General features: G+C 36.2%; 1 protein-coding gene across 1 annotated transcript; it reads left to right on the top strand.

Moving 5' to 3' along the window:
* The first annotated feature begins 405 nt into the window (after window positions 1-405).
* LOC114192368 (LOB domain-containing protein 29-like) lies at window positions 406-1,472 on the top strand. The gene is made up of 2 exons (XM_028082071.1): window positions 406-751; window positions 870-1,472. Exons 1-2 carry the CDS (start codon window positions 473-475, stop codon window positions 1,305-1,307), a joined length of 717 nt encoding a protein of 238 aa, XP_027937872.1. The 5' UTR covers window positions 406-472; the 3' UTR covers window positions 1,308-1,472.
* The last annotated feature ends 16,382 nt before the right edge of the window (window positions 1,473-17,854 follow it).

The raw sequence follows: 17,854 nt of genomic DNA, 5'->3' as shown, positions 1-17,854 counted from the left end.
ATTCTATATTCAGAAATATTAATTGGAGGGTCAAAAATAACACTACATAAGTAGTCCAATAAATATGCACTTGCGGCTATCACTTAATTATAAGGAAAAAAATGCAAATTATTATTGAGAAAAAGGACAAGAGAAGATAGATCCAATGATGAATTAAACAAAATGGGTTTGGTTAACGCTAGCTCATTTGTCGTATAAGGATGCTGAATGGAATCTCATTTTGGGGATAAAAATAACAATTTAGAATAGGGGATTGCAGCGTTTTGTACAGGAAAAAATAATGAACAATGTAGGCCATTAAGGGAACACAAATTTATTATTTAATTCTTAATCTAATATATCCTTTCCTCTTCCTCCGGTGTATATAAAGATGTTGATAAATGATCATGTTCATGAGCACGAAGCTGAAGAGACAATAGAGTTAGAAATAATTCCAAATAGCAATTCTCAAACTCAAATTAAAAAGTCGAAGATGACTGGTTCAGGATCTCCTTGTGGAGCCTGCAAATTCTTGAGAAGAAAATGCGTGAGAGGTTGTGTTTTTGCACCTTACTTTTGCCATGAACAAGGTGCTACTCATTTTGCAGCCATTCATAAGGTCTTTGGTGCAAGCAATGTTTCAAAGCTCCTTGCTCACCTCCCTGTGAGTGATCGTTGTGAAGCTGCAGTCACAATCTCATATGAAGCTCAAGCCAGACTTCAGGATCCTATTTATGGCTGTGTCTCCCATATTTTTGCACTGCAGCAACAGGTTCATTTCCCTAAATATATATATGTCACAGTTTACATATAATTGAAAGCCCTAACCAAACCAATATATGTGCTTAAATATTTCTTCACTTTTGCTTAATTTGATATTCTGTGTATAGGTGGTGAATTTACAAGCACAGCTGGCTTATCTGAAGGAACAAGCTGCCCAGAGTTTTCTCAATGCCTCTGTCAGTGAAAACCCTAATGAAAAATTATTTGAAAAATCTTCAGCTGCTTTACCCCAAGATCTTCAAAGTTGGTTTCAGGTGGAAAATTCCAACCTGGGGCCAGAGTTTCTTCCTAACATGTGTACTAATTTATCAACACAAAAACATTATGGGAACAATGTTCTCATCGAAGATCTAAACCCTACCGGCATCAATTATGAAAATTCAGGTGCCATGGAAGAAAACAGCTCCTTTTCTAGCTTTGACGAGAGTTCCAATAGCTACTCCATGTCCTATGACATGCACACAAACAGGAGGACGTGGGGTTTTCATGAAGTGGAGGATCTACATTCAGTGGCTTTTGGGTACAGTGCTCGATCACATTCATGAAAGAACTGGTGAAGACAATTTTATCAATTTTGAATTGCTGCTGCTGCATATTGTGAAGCACGCACTATATATACTCTGTTGCCGTAAATAAGCTAGGAAAGCATAGAAATGTTGATATTATTATATAATTGAAATGGAAGCCCACTCTCTTATTGTCTTTATCAATTTTAATCATCTTAAGTAGAAGAATCATGGCGTAATTGTGTCAGAAAAACTCTCGGGTTTTGTATGATACTATTGAGAGCTATAAATTTGTTTTTTCCTAGCACGTATCCTAAATTTTGATCTAATAAACACTGTCCCTAGATACCTTCATGATAGTTTTAGGCCCTTTTCTTAAATACAACATGTTTGGTGTGGAATATATGGAACACTACTAGGGGTATGCTTGCATTTCCCCCCCAGTTCTTCAGATGTTATCCTAAATATTAAATGAGAATATCTTTTTCTTCAGAAATTTAAGCATTGATTTACTACGTTTTGATTGACTAATCCCTTCTTTCAAACTTAAGGTCTGTTCATTTGGAAACCCTAGTCCGTTAATATTCCAGTTCATTCATGTTGACTGAATCTAACAAGAAAGATAGATTAATTCTCAACCAGTCTCAGAAAGTTCAATATTGAGCTAAACCAAAGTCTATTTCAAGTCAATGGCAAACCAAAGTAACTGATTGTACTTCAACCATTCCAATATAACAGATTCAGTTCAGAAACCTTGGAGGGATGACTCTCTTATTCTATTCCTCTGAAATAAGTCCATCAGAGGGACAAAGGTGCATATACAACCCTTCTCACATTGTGTTGATCCCTTTAATGAATAACCAAGTTCTTCGCTTTCTTCATGGATCACTCTTTCAATGTAGTTTATTTGTTCTCTTCTCTCTTCATAGCTGATTTGATCTTCTCTTTGGTCAACTTGTTCTTATCTTTTGCCAACTTGTTCTTCTTTTTGGCTGACTTGTTACTGACCAGGTTCCTTATCTTAGTAGCCAACTTGTTCTTAACCAGATTCTTATAATAGGCTGACCTCCTTTTGAGGGATCAGAAAATTTCCACATAATGTCACGCTCAATCACATCTATCTCCTCATCCATTGCAAGTCGTCACTCCTCATCTTGAACTTCTAATACAGCTATTAAATTTGTCTCTGCTTGTAATTATTTTTACAAACTTGAAACATCTTGTTTAAGTTCCAAGTGTCGCTTTTGCAAAGTATGCTTCCTTCTCTCTAAGCTTGCTTGTAGAATTAAATTGGCTCTAACCTCCTTTTCAATTCTCTGTCGCAAATCTCTTTATGCAATCTCTAACCTTTGGATTACAAGCTCCTCTTCAAATTTTGAGCTACTCAAGCTTTTCACATGCTCCTCCGAGCTAAATGAGTATTCCACATGCTCCATCGACTTAACTAAGCTATGTAGGCGCCCCACCAAGATAACTGAGCTGGCCTCATACCCCACCATGTTGTTTGGGCTATCTGCATGCTTCACCACCCTGTTTGGACTATCTTCATGTCTCACCAGCATATGTAACCTACTCGATTATCTTGCCGAGCTATCCACGCTATTCAACTTTCTTGTCGAGTTACCAACAATACTCAACCTTCTTGCTGAATTCTCCATTTTACTCGGTCTTCTTGCGAAGTTCTCCACTTGCTTATGGTCGACCCCCGAGCTATGCGCCATCATCAACAATGTGGCTTCTTCTTTAACTTCTTATTTGAGGTTTATCGTCTCTTTTTTTCCACTCTTAGACGGACAATCTTTGAAAAAGTGTCTAACCTTATCACAACTGAAACACATGTTTGAGTAACAATCTTTTGCATAATGGTCATACTTGCCACATTTGAAGCACTGAGTATTTGAGTTGCTCAATTGACCTCCTCTATGGTCATCGTCCTCTTTTGTGGCAGTTTTTGTTCTTTCTCTTCTTCTTGTCCTTGGCTTCTACCACTAGCATCGCTTCCTCTATTTCCTCAGGACCTTCCTCTACCTTGAGTGTTCTAAGTCTCTCCCTTCATTTGGAGTAGTTGATCAAGTGGCACCACCTTCTTATTCTTTTTCCATTGCTCATGTGCCTCAAGGACCCGACAAAGAACATGTCTATGTCCTATTAGCAACCAATTTTAGTGATCAAAAATTGTTAGTCGCTATAGTGACCAATTTATATACGAATTTACAAAATAAAAAAATTATAGGTTACTAAAAAGTTCACTATTATGAATAAAAATATTATAATTGGTCGCTGAAATGATCACTTATTAGTTAGAGACTAATTTAGAACTAACTATTTTGGTGGCGAAACCCTTAGTGGATAATATTTAGTAATTAATTTTCTTTGGAAGCTAAATTTTAGAAACTAGTTTAGAGATCAATTATAATTTTTTATTCATAATAAAAATTATTTTCGTAACTAATAACTTTATTTTGTAAATTTGTGTTTGAATTGGTCACTATAGTGACTAACAACTTTTAGTCACTGAAATTGATTATTAATAAAATATTTTTTTAAAATATATATATATATATATATATATATATATATATATATATATATATATATATATATATATATATATATATGAAAGAGTTTAATTGAATCCCTTATGTGGATTGCCCTAATTTATAAAATCTCTGGATGCAATTACATATTGCTTGCATCGGTTTTATTTTCTTATGTGCTAGTGGATTATTGCATGTTTGAGGAATCTATATATAGAAGATAAAATTGTGCTTTTTCTTTTTCTTTTGTTCATCAAATTTATTGAGATTCTTCTCTTTTCATTGGCTTCGGCTTCTGCGTGGTTCTTATTCAAATGAGCAGGGAGAAAGTTTATAAACCTGCTATAGAATTAATTTATGGTACAGCCAAAAGTAGAATAAATAAAATACTAATATCATGTGAATGGATAGACATAAATGGCATTAGATATATAGGTGTGCGATCATTCTGCATTAATCTTATGTACTAACAGTGTGGATCGGGAACCCAAATCGTATAGGGTGTTGGATGTATTCCTTTTGGACATATAGTTCGTTGAATTGGTTAAGATGATTGGAACAGTTATCATGATAAAGGGAATGTAATTATAAAGCAGAAGAAATCAAAGTGTTTAAAAATGACATAAATGAATGAAAATAATGAAGTTTTTCGGGATTTGAATTCACAAAGAATAATATTAGTGAGTAAAAGAAATTGGACTAGACTATGCGGGAAGGAATGTAAGACAAGATTCATTGGGTGAGTTGGGAAAAGCTAGTTTTTGACAGAATTCTTAGATAAGCAAATAAAGGGACAAAAATATGCCCTACTCACTGGATAAATATCTGCCCCGTATCCGTATCCATATCCGTCGGGTATTCGTTATGCGGGTACCCATCTATTTTTTTTATATCCGCGGGTATCCACGGGTACCCGCGGGTATTTACAAAATTATTTAAAAAATCAATATTTAATCATAAATCCAAATAAATTAAAATAAAATACACCACTGTTATAAATTTTAAATAAAGTTCAAACAAACTCAAGTCTATACAAGTCCAAATAATCATAAAAATAGGTATAAAATGACGTTCAATACAATGAAAATTCTTTAATTTGTGTTTTGATCAACAAACCCACTTTCTCCAATTAATTCCTGAGAAAAACTTAGGTTAGAATATATTTTACTAATATATATATATATATATATATATATATATATATATATATATATATATATATATAAGGGTATTTTGGTGAATTAAAGTTTAGCGGGTACGGGTATCCACGGGTACAGATACTATGATACTCGTACCCGCCCCGTTAACATACGGGTATCAAAAATATTCGTACCTGTGGGTAGCAGGTATCCATTTTTAATATCCGTTTTCCATCCATTGCGGGTTTTATTCATGGATACCAGCAGGTACGAATATTTTTGACATCCCTACCCCTAGCTAAGTACAACGTGAAAACTTAGTCTATAATTTTTTTTGTTGTTAGTTCAAAATGACTTTGGTGCATAGAGATTTGAAGAAGATGTGAAAGATTAAACTGGCTTACACCCAAAGTTCTTGAAACGTTTGAGCTTAACTTGAATACTATTTGATATAAAATAGGTATCTTATGTCTGGTTGCACTCTTTCAATCTGTTAAAATGATTTTTAACATGTTAAATTACATGTTACAGTTTTGCAAGTAACATATTTGATTGGCTGAAATATTATTCAATCAGCTGATTTCGTTTTAGTTAAGTGAAATCAACAGATTGAACAAAAATTATAACCTATTCAATTTGTCAACTGGCAGACTACAAAGCCTGATGTTTTAGAGTGAATGAGGGGGAACAAGTTTTTAGCGTGAAATTAGTTTGATACTTCTAGAAATCTTGTTCTCTTTAAACTTCTTAGAGTTGGAACTATTCGTGATCATCTTTGAAGGTTTGGAGCTCTAATTGCTCTTAGTTTGTGCTTTGAAGAGAGGTTCTTGGTTTGCTAGGGAGAGCTACCATTGAGGTTTGATATTTCTTAAGCATTTGTGGTGTTCTCGGTGGGATTCTAGGTGTGCATTAAAGGTTCTTGATGTGCTGTGTGAGGTTGTTGTCAGATTCAAAAGCCTTGTTGTGTTGTTTTGATTTTTGAAAGTGTAATCTTGTAAGGATTTTGTAAAACTTTTGATATAATGAATATTCAAGCTTATGTTACCTTGACTAACTGGATGTAGCTTAGTTATGAGTGAACCAGTATAAAAATTTGCTTGCATTAGTTTAACTTTTTTATCTTAATTTGTTCTTTGTTAAAATCATCAAGAAAAAAACTTAATCAATCTTTATTTGTAATTTTGACATGTTAGTTTAATTAGTTGATAAAACATTGCTTTTGTTGTTAATTGGAATTAATCTTGATATTGGTAAATTGATCAGATTCAAAGTATTGTTTTAATTGAGTTTTCAGTATAGTTACAATAAGTATTTTAATTTGTTGATCCTATTTTTTTGAATTCGTTGAATTGTGTTGATTTCTATGTACACTCACTAATAGTATTTTTAATATGCTGACTCTATTTTTAATTTGTTAAGATGTGTGTTCCATAAGTGATAGATTGTTAAAAACCTAGTCAATCAGATTCAAACAAATATTTTTCACAATTATAAAATATAATCTAATTGTTAGAAAAGGCCAATTACCTTCCCCCTTCTTGGCTAAACACTTCTTTTACATCTTACACTTTTGGGTTTGTATTTTGGTTGAGTAGTATAGGATTTTGTGGGCCTTGTTTTTGAGCTTTGTTTGGGCTTTGGACCCAATAGGATAATTTGGGTCTAAAAGGTCTGGGATTTGGTGTGAGACGTGAAATTAGGGTTAATTAGGCAAGCTTGGGCCTCAAGTACCCTAATAGCGTGCAAAATGCTTTCTATGTGGTGCCTTGTCCGCCTTCTACATGTGAGAAGCATGACCTTGCCACATGGCAAGTCACACTAGAGGCATGCTCTCTTTTGGCCTTAAAATTTGGATTTTCTTTTTAAATTTTCCTCTTCTTTGTAAAGAATCTTTGTTCTCTTTTGCTCCTATAAATAAAGTACCATCCCTCCTTGTAACATCAATGATAAATGTTAATGAAACTTTATAGAGATTTCTCCAAACACTTTTATGAGTCTCCTTAGGATAAGTCTCCTCTATCTTGGCTTCCTCTAGCCTCCTTCCTCTTGAGTTGGCCCAACTTCTCTTAAGAGTAATCTTTTCACACTTCCAAATCTCTTCCACTATTTCTATAACAAAGCTTTCACATCTTCCATCTCCTTCATGTTCAAGCAACCATGGAGATGGAGTCATCATGTGGTATCAAGAGTTCTAGTTCATTCTTTCTACAAGAGATAAGTACTTGCAATCTGTGTTGTTTGGATTCCATTCGTTTCTTTTTTTAAGTGTTCTCTTCTAATTGTTTTGTGTCATATGTTTTTTTTTGTTTGGTTCAAATCACTTGCTCTCCTTGTACCTTCCATTTATATGCTTCTAGGATTGATATATCATCAAAATCATAAGCATTTTACCTTGTTTGAGTCTTATTTCAATTTTTGTTCGGTTGAATTTTGTTTATTAAGAGTTCTTCTAATTTAATCGGTGTAATTGTGTTGTTTGAGTCTATTTTGAGTTTTTAATCCATAGATGTTGTCTATGGGTCATGTGTAGTTCTTTTAATGTCATAATGCTCTAGTTTAGCCAGTTGATTTGTTTTTATTTTCATATGCAACATGAATTTCGCAACATATATGTGCTTTGAGTACTTTTGATCTTAATTGAGTTCATGCTTTAGATCATTGGCAAGCTCCTAGAGTTAGGATTCTTTTGTGTCTTGTTTGACTTTGTGCAATTTTACTTAATTCCTAGAGTTAGGATTCTTTTGATCCTTTGTTTTTATTTCCAATTTGTTATTCAATTTCAATTGCCAAAATATTTTCGTGATTGAGTTATTAGATTCATGACCAATTGAAATTGCTTCAAAGGAAAAGAAAGATAAAAAGTAGAAAGAAAAAGAAGTGAAAAGTGTTGAAAATTGTAAAACTAGCTTTCACTTATTGCATCTCCATGTGTGAAATGAAACATTACTTCTATGATGAGCTTTATTGATTAATTCCATATGCCTTTAAGCTCTTGGCCTTACAAATTATGAGTCATCTCACTTGTTAATGATTCAACAATTGTGAGCAAGAAGCTTTACATTCATTCTTAGTTGAGTTTTTTTTTTGTGATTATTCTAATACCTTGCCTTAGATGTTTCATTTGATGTGGTTACTTGATTCATTACTTTAACTGTAGCTTTTCTCTTCTTGTTAATCATGTAAAGTCATGTCTATTCAATTCTCTTTGAGTTTAACACTTTCTAATTGAGCCTTTCTTGGTTTATTCCCTTTTGCCTCTTAATTTGGAAGATCTTGTGAGGCATATTGTTTCTCTCCTTTGAGGTACTAACTCTTAAGGTATCATCTTTGGAGGTGGAAACCAAAGTAGAGATCTCATTTCTTTGGAGGTCTCACAAAGGAGAATCATCCAATAAGAGAGCTAAACACTTGAGATAAGAATGGAGAAGAGGAGTGAAACACCGAGAGGAGTTTTCTTTTGTTGTAATTACTTTATTTTTTCAATCAACTTGTTATGAGTCTAGTTGGCTGTCTTGGGGATACCTTAATGTTCTTCCATGTCCTAACTAGAACCTTAATTGTTTAATAAAAGTGCATTAGTCGGTGGCTATGTCTTGAAGGCTCACAAGTGCTAACAAGCCTTACCATAAGAATCGCCTAATTAGAATTGGGGAAGAAGGCATCGTAGAGGCTCGTCGAAGTAGTGGCGGCGTTCGTTGGAGTAGAATGGTGGCACTATGGTGGTGCTGGTTTCCAAGAGAGAGAGAGAGAGAAGAAAAAATGGAGATTGAAGGCGCGGGGAAGAAGAAGAAGAGTGAAATGGGTTCACGATTTGAACCCTAATTAAAGGATATAGCCTCGGTTCAATTTTTAACCGTGGCAGAAAACCCTTTTTGGCACCGGTTCAATTTCACCCGAGGCCAAATATAACCATAGTGGCATTTTTGAAATACTGGCCAACTTTTTGGCCTCGGTTCAATTTTTAACCAAAGTAGAAAATCATTTTTGGCACCGGTTCAATTTCACCCGAGGCCAAATAACCAAAGTGACATTTTTGAAATATTGGCCAACTTTTTGGCACCGATTTTCTTATAACCGAAGCAGAAAGGCATTTTCTATTTTAGGTATATGCTAAACCGAGGTATAAAACTTGGAAAAAATAACAAAAATGCCACTAAAACATTTTATGCTTCGGTTAAGCGACAAACGAGGCCTATAATGCGAGTTAAAAGGCCAAAACTGCACTAGTGGACCCACTTCCAAGGACATGGGGGAAGTTAGGAGCTTCCATGGTTTGACAAGCTTTTATAGGAGATTTGTTCCTAACTTCTCTAGTTTTGCTTCACCATTGAATGAGTTGGTGAACAATGATGTCACATTTTGTTGGAGAGAAAAACTGATGAGATGCCTCGAGCCAAGGGACCTACAACAAGAGCCATGGCTAGGAGAATACAAGAGGAATGGGCCTTAAATGCGCATGCAAGGCCCAAGATGAACTTCACATGGGCCAAGGAAGATGTGAAGACCTAGCCTAGGACATTTTGCTTGTAAATACTAGATTAGGATTTTATTTTGGGCTTTGTATTTTGGGCCCAGTAGAATAGGGTTTTCTTTGGGCCATGTATTGGGCCTTAGAGGAAATTGGGCTTTAGAAGTAATTTTGGACCAAAAAGGGAAATTGGACCAAATGGGCCAAGAGTAGTGTGTCTACTCTAGAAAAGCCTAGAAGCTTCTCAAACTTGCTCTCCAAGGATGAGAGTTAGCTTCCCATGGCAAGACAAGTGTGACTTGCTTAGGTGGCAAGTCACACCTCCCACATGCTCCTTTTTGGCTCCAAAATTCAACTTTCTAGACTCCTTTTTCCCTCCACTTTTTGGAGACCCCTTGGTCTCATTTTAGCTTATAAATAGAAGGCTTAGGAGATGTATTTTTGAGCTTGAAATTGAGTAATGAATTGCTGCCCAAATTTGTGCACAAATCTCTTTTGAGCTCACCTTAGAGTAAACTCTTCTCTAGTTTACTCTAGTCTTCTTCCTTAGGAGTTGGCCTCACCTCTCTTAAGAATCCTTTCACCTACACCAAACCAAACACCTTAAGCTTCTTTCCTTCATGCTTCCGCATCCAACACCATCCATGGAGCCTCCATTCTTCATGCAAGCTTCAATGGAGACAAGAAGAAGCCATCATGTGGTATCATGAGCCTTGGTTTTAGTGAGTTAAGTGCTTCTTCATTTTTTTTTTCAATTCCGTGTTGTTCATCACTTCTCCTACTTGTCTTGCTGTTTTTGTTCATTTTATTTTGAGTATTAATGTCTTTTTACTTTGGTTCATCTTCATTTGCTTCATCTTGAACCATCCTTGTGTGCTTTAGGTGTTCTATTTGGTTTCTACCTTTTACTTTTCATTTTAATTGTGTATTTGTTTTTTTTGTTCAGTTCATTCTCTTGATTCTTGAGTTTATTTTGATTTTAAGATCTATATGTTTTGTCTAAAGTCATGTTTAGTCCATATATGTCATTAATTCCTTGTTTAGCTTTTAATTTTCTTTGAATTTGTTGGTGATGTGTTGCTGAATTTTTTTTCAGATTTGAGTGCAATTTTTAATCCTTAAAAATTAACACTCTCTTCTCTCTTTGAGCCTTGGAAATGAACCTTCACATCTAGATAACCTTAGTTATCTTAATGTCCAGTGGGAATTTTCCTTGTGCTTGCTTAAAATCACCATAAACCACACTAAATTTCCTTTCAATTAATTGTGCTTTGGTGCTTTTTCATTTCTGTTTTTGAGTTCAGATTGCTATTTAGATCTTAGCAATGTCTTAGAGTCAATTTCCATTGTGTTTCATTGTGTTTCATGATCTTCTTTTGATTCCTTTAAGTTTCCTTCTCCTTTGTGCTTTTTGTTTCCATTAAAATGCAAATGATCAAGCATAGTGTGGTGGTGATTCTGTTTTGTGGTGGAAACTAGCTGCTGTAAGAGCTATAAAAAGAAAGAAAAAGAGCACAAAAAGAATACAAGCAAGTGCCAAAAAGAATCAAAAGAAAAGATCAAAAGAAAGTGGCAAAAGAAGTACACTAGAATCACTACCATCACTTGAGTTTGAGAGCATTATTTTGTTGCATTTTACTGCTGTTCCAGTTTCTGTCTGACTGCACACTGTTTGTATTTGATTTATCATAAAAAATTGGCCGGTGCAAATCCAAATCTAATTTTTTCCTCTTTTAGCTAAGACATAGACGAAAAAGTGAAAAAAAGAATCATTGAAAAATGTTGAGAAATGAAAAAATGAAAAATATCTGAAGCAGAGGCCTGAATTCACGTTTTTTTGGACTGGCAGTGAATGAAAAATCAAATTTCAGTGCAGTTTTCTAGCTTATTTTGGTTGTTTTTCATCCATTCTAGTGCCATTCATTAGGTAATTCATTTGAGTGCTTATCTTGTTTCTTTACCTTATTTCTAGTTTGTCATTTCTTTGGTGATCCTTTGAGTTTGTCATGGCATTATTCACTTTTGGTTTAGCAATTATAATTTTGTGCTTTTCTTGCTTTATTTCTTGACCTCTTTTGGTTTGGTTTCTATATTTGGTGCATACTTCTTTTTGGAGATGATCTAATTTTCCTAAGGTAGCATCCTAGGAGGTGGAGTACCTAGTCCCGAAAGAGAATCCTCTTTGGTGAGATCAAGAGGAAGTGCAAGAGTGAAACACTTGTGAGGACCAAGCCAAGAAGACCTTTTACATTTTGTTCACTTTGATTGTATTCAAATTGAGTTGTAAAATTGTAATGCTTTCCTTCTTGTGTTCATGGCCTAGTTAGGTGTCTTGGGGGAGTCTTAGGTACTCAATCCCATCTCCTAACTAGAACCTCTTCTATACATTAGTGAAGCGCTTTTAGTGGTAAAGTTTGAAGGTTCCAAGTGCCTTCTACTTCTACCAAAACTTAGGCCGCATATAGCTTATAATCTTTCTTTTTTTTAATTTTCTTGTTTGATAGTTTAGTGTGTGTCAACTTAGTCTTTGAATTAATTTCATTTAAGAAGTTTTGTACAAAAGTTTCAAGTTCCCTTGGCTAGGAAAGACTTGGTATGTAAGCAATCCAAGTGATTCACCTCTCTTTCCTGGAGGAGAACTAAAAGCTTTTGCTATCTACTTCTTCTTTGAAATTTTCTTTTAAAGACCAAAATCTTAAAAAAAAAAATGACTCAACCTCCTTCTCAATGTATGAGTGCTTCAAATGAAGAAGAAATAAGTTTGAAACAAATTGCCTTTGATTTGAGAGCACTACTACGTTGGAAGGAAGATGAAATAATTGCAAGGGAAAGGGAAAAAAAAGAAAGAGATAGGTTTCATCAACTTTTAGATGAAGAGAGGAGGGGAACAAGAAATATGGAAAGGTTGCATGAGAGGATGAGTAATAGGAGTCAACATTTGTACTCCCACACTTCAACACTAGTCACACACTATGAAGAAGATAATAGACTAGTTGACAACTTCTATCAACCTCCTCCTCCTCTCAGAAAAGAAAGAAGAGAGCCCAGGGAACCAAGAGCCATTAGAATAGACCTCCCTCACTTTTATGGGAAAGATGATGTTGAAGCTTATCTTGATTGGGAAATGAAGGTTGAGCAACTCTTTGCTTGCCATCAAATAAGTGAGGAGAGGAAAGTACCCTTAGCTACCCTTAGCTTCCAGGGCAATGCTATGTATTGGTGGACTGCCCTCGAAAGAGATAGGAGAATCAATCAAAGTCCCGAGGTCAAATATTGGAATGACCTCAAAGGAGCCCTTAGGAGAAGACATATTCCCTCCTATTATCATAGAGAGCTAATGGATAAGCTCCAAAGACTCCATCAAAATAAAATGAAAGTGGAAGAATATAGACAAAAGATGGAGTTATATATGATGAGGGCTGGGATTAGGGAGTCCGAGGATACCACCATTGCAAGGTTTCTTAGTGGCTCAAGTCTTGAGGTAAGAGATAGAGTAGAATTGTTGCCCTACCAAGACTTAAATGACTTGGTTCAACTTTGCATAAAGGTAGAGCAACAAATTCTAAGGAAAAATTTTCGAAATGACTACTCTAACTCTTATACCAAGAAAGAATTCAAGAGGGAGGGTAAACAAGTCAAAGAGGAACCCTCCAAAAGTTTCAAGGAAAAGGAGAAACCAAGGGAAGGCACATCTTCACACACTCGCACTAGTGAAATCAAATGTTTCAAGTGTCTTGGTAGAGGTCATGTTGCATCTCAATGCCCCACCAAAAAGACCATGATCTTAAGGGGTGTTGACCACTATAGTAGCCAAGATGAGCAAGAAAGTGAGAGTGAGACTTCTAGTGAGGAGTCTAATGATGAGGCTAAGGAAATTGCCTATCCTTGTGAAGGAGACCTTCTAATGATTAGAAGACTTCTTAGCAACCAACCCATTCCAAAAGAGCCAACACAAAGAGAGAACATCTTTCATACAAGATGTAAAATTTTAGAAAACACTTGTTCTCTCATTGTTGATAGTGGTTCATGTTGCAATTGTTGTAGTACAAGGTTGGTTGATAAGTTGGCTTTGACTATCATTCCCCATCCAAAACCTTACAAATTGCATTGGCTTAATGAAAGTGGGGATTTGACAGTCCAACATCAAGTGAAGGTCAAGTTATCCATAGGGAAATATGAAGATAGTGTGCTATGTGATATAGTACCTATGGAAGCTTGCCATGTTTTATTGGGAAGACCTTGGCAATTTGACAAGAAAACCATGCATAATGGTCTTACCAATGAAATCACCTTCACTCACAAGGATAGAAAATTTGTCTTGCATCCTTTATCACCATCCCAAGTGGTAGAGGATCAAATCCAAATGAGAAAGAAGTTGGAAAAGGAGAGAAAAGAGGATAAAAAAAAAGTCTTCCCTCTCTCCCAAAAAAAGTAACTAAAGATGAATTTGAGGTGGGAGAGATTGGTGTTCCTTCTGCCAAGGTCATTCAACATGAGAACATTTTGACTATAAAATCTTTGAACCAAGTTCTCAATGATGAACAACCTTCATGCCTCTTGTTGTGTAAAGGAACACTCACATGTACTGCCACAGCTCTTGAACTTAAGAATCTACCTCCTAAAATTGAAAATCTTTTGAAAGAATTTGAGGATATATTCCCTAAGGAAGGGCCTATTGGGCTTCCTCCCTTTAGAGGAATTAAACATCAAATAGATTTAGTGCCTGGGGCTAGTCTACCAAATAGACCAGCCTATAGGACAAATCCTCAAGAAACAAAGGAGATAGAGTCTCAAGTCCAAGAGTTGTTGGAGAAGGGTTGGGTTCAAAAGAGCCTTAGCCCTTGTGCTGTGCCTGTTTTGTTAGTACCTAAAAAGGATGGGAAATGGAGAATGTGTTGTGATTGTAGAGCCATAAATAACATCACCATTAAATATAGGCATCCAATCCCTAGGCTTGATGACATGCTTGATGAGTTGCATGGGTCCCTCATGTTTTCTAAAATTGATCTAAAGAGTGGTTATCACCAAATAAGAATCAAAGAAGGTGATGAGTGGAAAACCGCTTTTAAGACCAAATTTGGACTATATGAGTGGTTGGTGATGCCCTTTGGGCTTACTAATGCACCTAGCACATTCATGAGGCTAATGAACCATGTCCTTAGAGAGTGCATAGGAAAGTTTGTGGTTGTCTATTTTGATGATATCTTGATTTATAGCAAGAGCTTGCATGAGCACATAGACCATCTGAGGTCTGTCCTTACCATCCTTAGGGTAAATAGTTTGTTTGCTAATAAAGAGAAATGCACTTTCTGTGTAGATAGTGTAGTTTTCTTAGGTTTTGTTGTGAACAAAAATGGGGTCCATGTTGACCCTACAAAAATAAAGGCCATCCAAGAATGGCCTACTCCTAAAAATGTTGGAGAGGTTAGGAGCTTCCATGGTTTGGCAAGCTTTTATAGGAGGTTTGTTCCTAACTTCTCTACTTTGGCTTCACCCCTCAATGAACTTGTCAAGAAAGATGTATCTTTTAATTGGGGTGAAAAACAAGAGTATGCTTTTCAACAACTTAAGGAAAATCTCACCAATGCACCAATTCTAGCTTTACCAAACTTTTCAAAAACCTTTGAGCTAGAGTGTGATGCATCCGGTGTAGGAATAGGTGCTGTGTTGTTGCAAGGAGGGCACCCAATTGCTTATTTCAGTGAAAAACTTCATGGTGCCTCCCTCAACCATCCCACCTATGATAAGGAATTGTATGCCTTAGTTAGGGCCCTTCAAACTTGGGAACACTACCTTGTGTCCAAAGAGTTTGTCATTCATAGTGACCATGAGTCGCTAAAATATTTGAAGGGCCAACATAAGCTGAATAAAAGACATGCTAAGTGGATGGAATTCTTGGAACAATTTCCTTATGTGATAAAGTACAAGAAGGGCAAAAGTAATGTGGTGGCTGATGCCTTGTCTAGAAGGCACACCTTGTTTTCAAAATTGGGAGCCCAAATTCTTGGATTTGATCACATTCCAGAAATGTATAATCAAGATTCTGAGTTTTCCTCTACTTATGCTGAATGTATGGAAAGACCTCAAGGAGGTTTCTATGTGAATGAGGGGTATTTGTTTAAAGAAGGAAAAATTTGTATTCCCCAAGGTTCACAAAGAAAACTCCTTGTTCAATAAACACATGAAGGGGGATTAATGGGTCATTTTGGGGTAGAAAAAACCCTAGGTCTTTTAAAAGAGAAATTCTTTTGGCCCCATATGAGGAAGGATGTCCAAAGGCATTGTAATAGATGTATTTCATGCTTACAATCTAAGTCTAAAACAATGCCTCATGGATTATACACTCCCTTGCCTGTTGCTTCAGCCCCTTGGGAAGAGATAAGTATGGATTTTGTCTTAGGACTCCCAAGAACACAAAGGGGTTTTGATTCCATTTTTGTGGTGGTAGATCGTTTTAGCAAAATGACACACTTTATACCCTGCCACAAAGTGGATGATGCTAGCAACATTGCTAGGCTTTTCTTTAGAGATGTGGTCAAGCTTCATGGTATACCCCGCACCATAGTTTCTGATAGAGACACCAAGTTCCTTAGCCACTTTTGGAAAACACTTTGGTCAAGGTTAGGAACTAAGCTTAATTTCTCTACTTCATGTCACCCACAAACTGATGGGCAAACTGAAGTTGTTAATAGGTCTTTGTCTACTATGTTAAGGGCAATTTTGAAAGGGAACCACAAATCTTGGGATGAATGCCTTCCCCATATTGAGTTTGCCTACAATAGAGTAGTTCATAGGACTACTAAAATCTCTCCATTTGAAGCTGTTTATGGCTTTAATCCTCTCACTCCCATGGACTTGCTACCACTTCCTACATCTTTTGATTTTATTCATAAAGAAGGGGTGGCAAAATCTGATTTTGTTAAAAAGATGCACGAAAAGATTAAAAGCCAAATCCAGCAACAAATAGAGAGGTATGCTAAGTACAACAATAAGGGGAAGAGGGAAATGATTTTTGAAGAAGGGGATTGGGTGTGGCTACACCTTAGAAAAGATAGATTTCCTAAGCAAAGGAAGTCTAAACTTAGTCCTCGAGGTGATGGTCCCTTTAAAGTGCTAAAAAGAGTAAATGATAATGCGTATAGGCTAGAGTTGCCTGAAGGCTATGATGTGCATGCCACCTTTAATGTTGCTGACTTAATACCTTTTGCAGGTGGTACAGATGATGAGGCAGAGACTACAGATTTGAGGACAAATCCTTCTCAAGAGGGAGGGGATGATGAGATGCCTCGAGCCAAGGGACCTACAACAAGAGCCATGGCTAGGAGAATACAAGAGGAATGGGCCTTAAATGCGCATGCAAGGCCCAAGATGAACTTCACATGGGCCAAGGAAGATGTGAAGACCTAGCCTAGGACATTTTGCTTGTAAATACTAGATTAGGATTTTATTTTGGGCTTTGTATTTTGGGCCCAGTAGAATAGGGTTTTCTTTGGGCCATGTATTGGGCCTTAGAGGAAATTGGGCTTTAGAAGTAATTTTGGACCAAAAAGGGAAATTGGGCCAAATGGGCCAAGAGTAGTGTGTCTACTCTAGAAAAGCCTAGAAGCTTCTCAAACTTGCTCTCCAAGGATGAGAGTTAGCTTCCCATGGCAAGACAAGTGTGACTTGCTTAGGTGGCAAGTCACACCTCCTACATGCTCCTTTTTGGCTCCAAAATTCAACTTTCTAGACTCCTTTTTCCCTCCACTTTTTGGAGACCCCTTGGTCTCATTTTAGCTTATAAATAGAAGGCTTAGGAGATGTATTTTTGAGCTTGAAATTGAGTAATGAATTGCTGCCCAAATTTGTGCACAAATCTCTTTTGAGCTCACCTTAGAGTAAACTCTTCTCTAGTTTACTCTAGTCTTCTTCCTTAGGAGTTGACCTCACCTCTCTTAAGAATCCTTTCACCTACACCAAACCAAACACCTTAAGCTTCTTTCCTTCATGCTTCCGCATCCAACACCATCCATGGAGCCTCCATTCTTCATGCAAGCTTCAATGGAGACAAGAAGAAGCCATCAAAAACAAGAGTCTATTTTGCAGCAACTCAACGAAAAACTCACTAATGCACCCATTCTAGCCTTACCTAATTTTTCTAAAATTTTTGAGCTAGAATGTGATGCATCCAATGTAGGCATATGTGTTGTGTTGTTGCAAGGAGGTCACCTAATTGCTTATTTCGGTGAATAACTTCATGACGCTTTCATCAATTACCCCTCTATGATAAAGAGATGTATGCCTTGGTGCATGCCCTTCAAACATGGGAATACTACTTAGTGTCCAAAGTGTTTGTCATTCATAGTGACCATGAGTTGCTTAAATATTTGAAGGACCAACACAAGTTGAATAAGAGAGATATTAAATGGATAAAATACTTAGAACAATTTCCTATGTGATTAA

This window comes from Vigna unguiculata, chromosome 7 (genome assembly GCF_004118075.2).
Source record: "Vigna unguiculata cultivar IT97K-499-35 chromosome 7, ASM411807v1, whole genome shotgun sequence".
In the NCBI taxonomy this organism is placed as follows: domain Eukaryota; kingdom Viridiplantae; phylum Streptophyta; class Magnoliopsida; order Fabales; family Fabaceae; genus Vigna; species Vigna unguiculata.
Note: the sequence above shows the minus strand (reverse complement) of the source record. Positions and strands in the feature narration are given on the sequence as shown.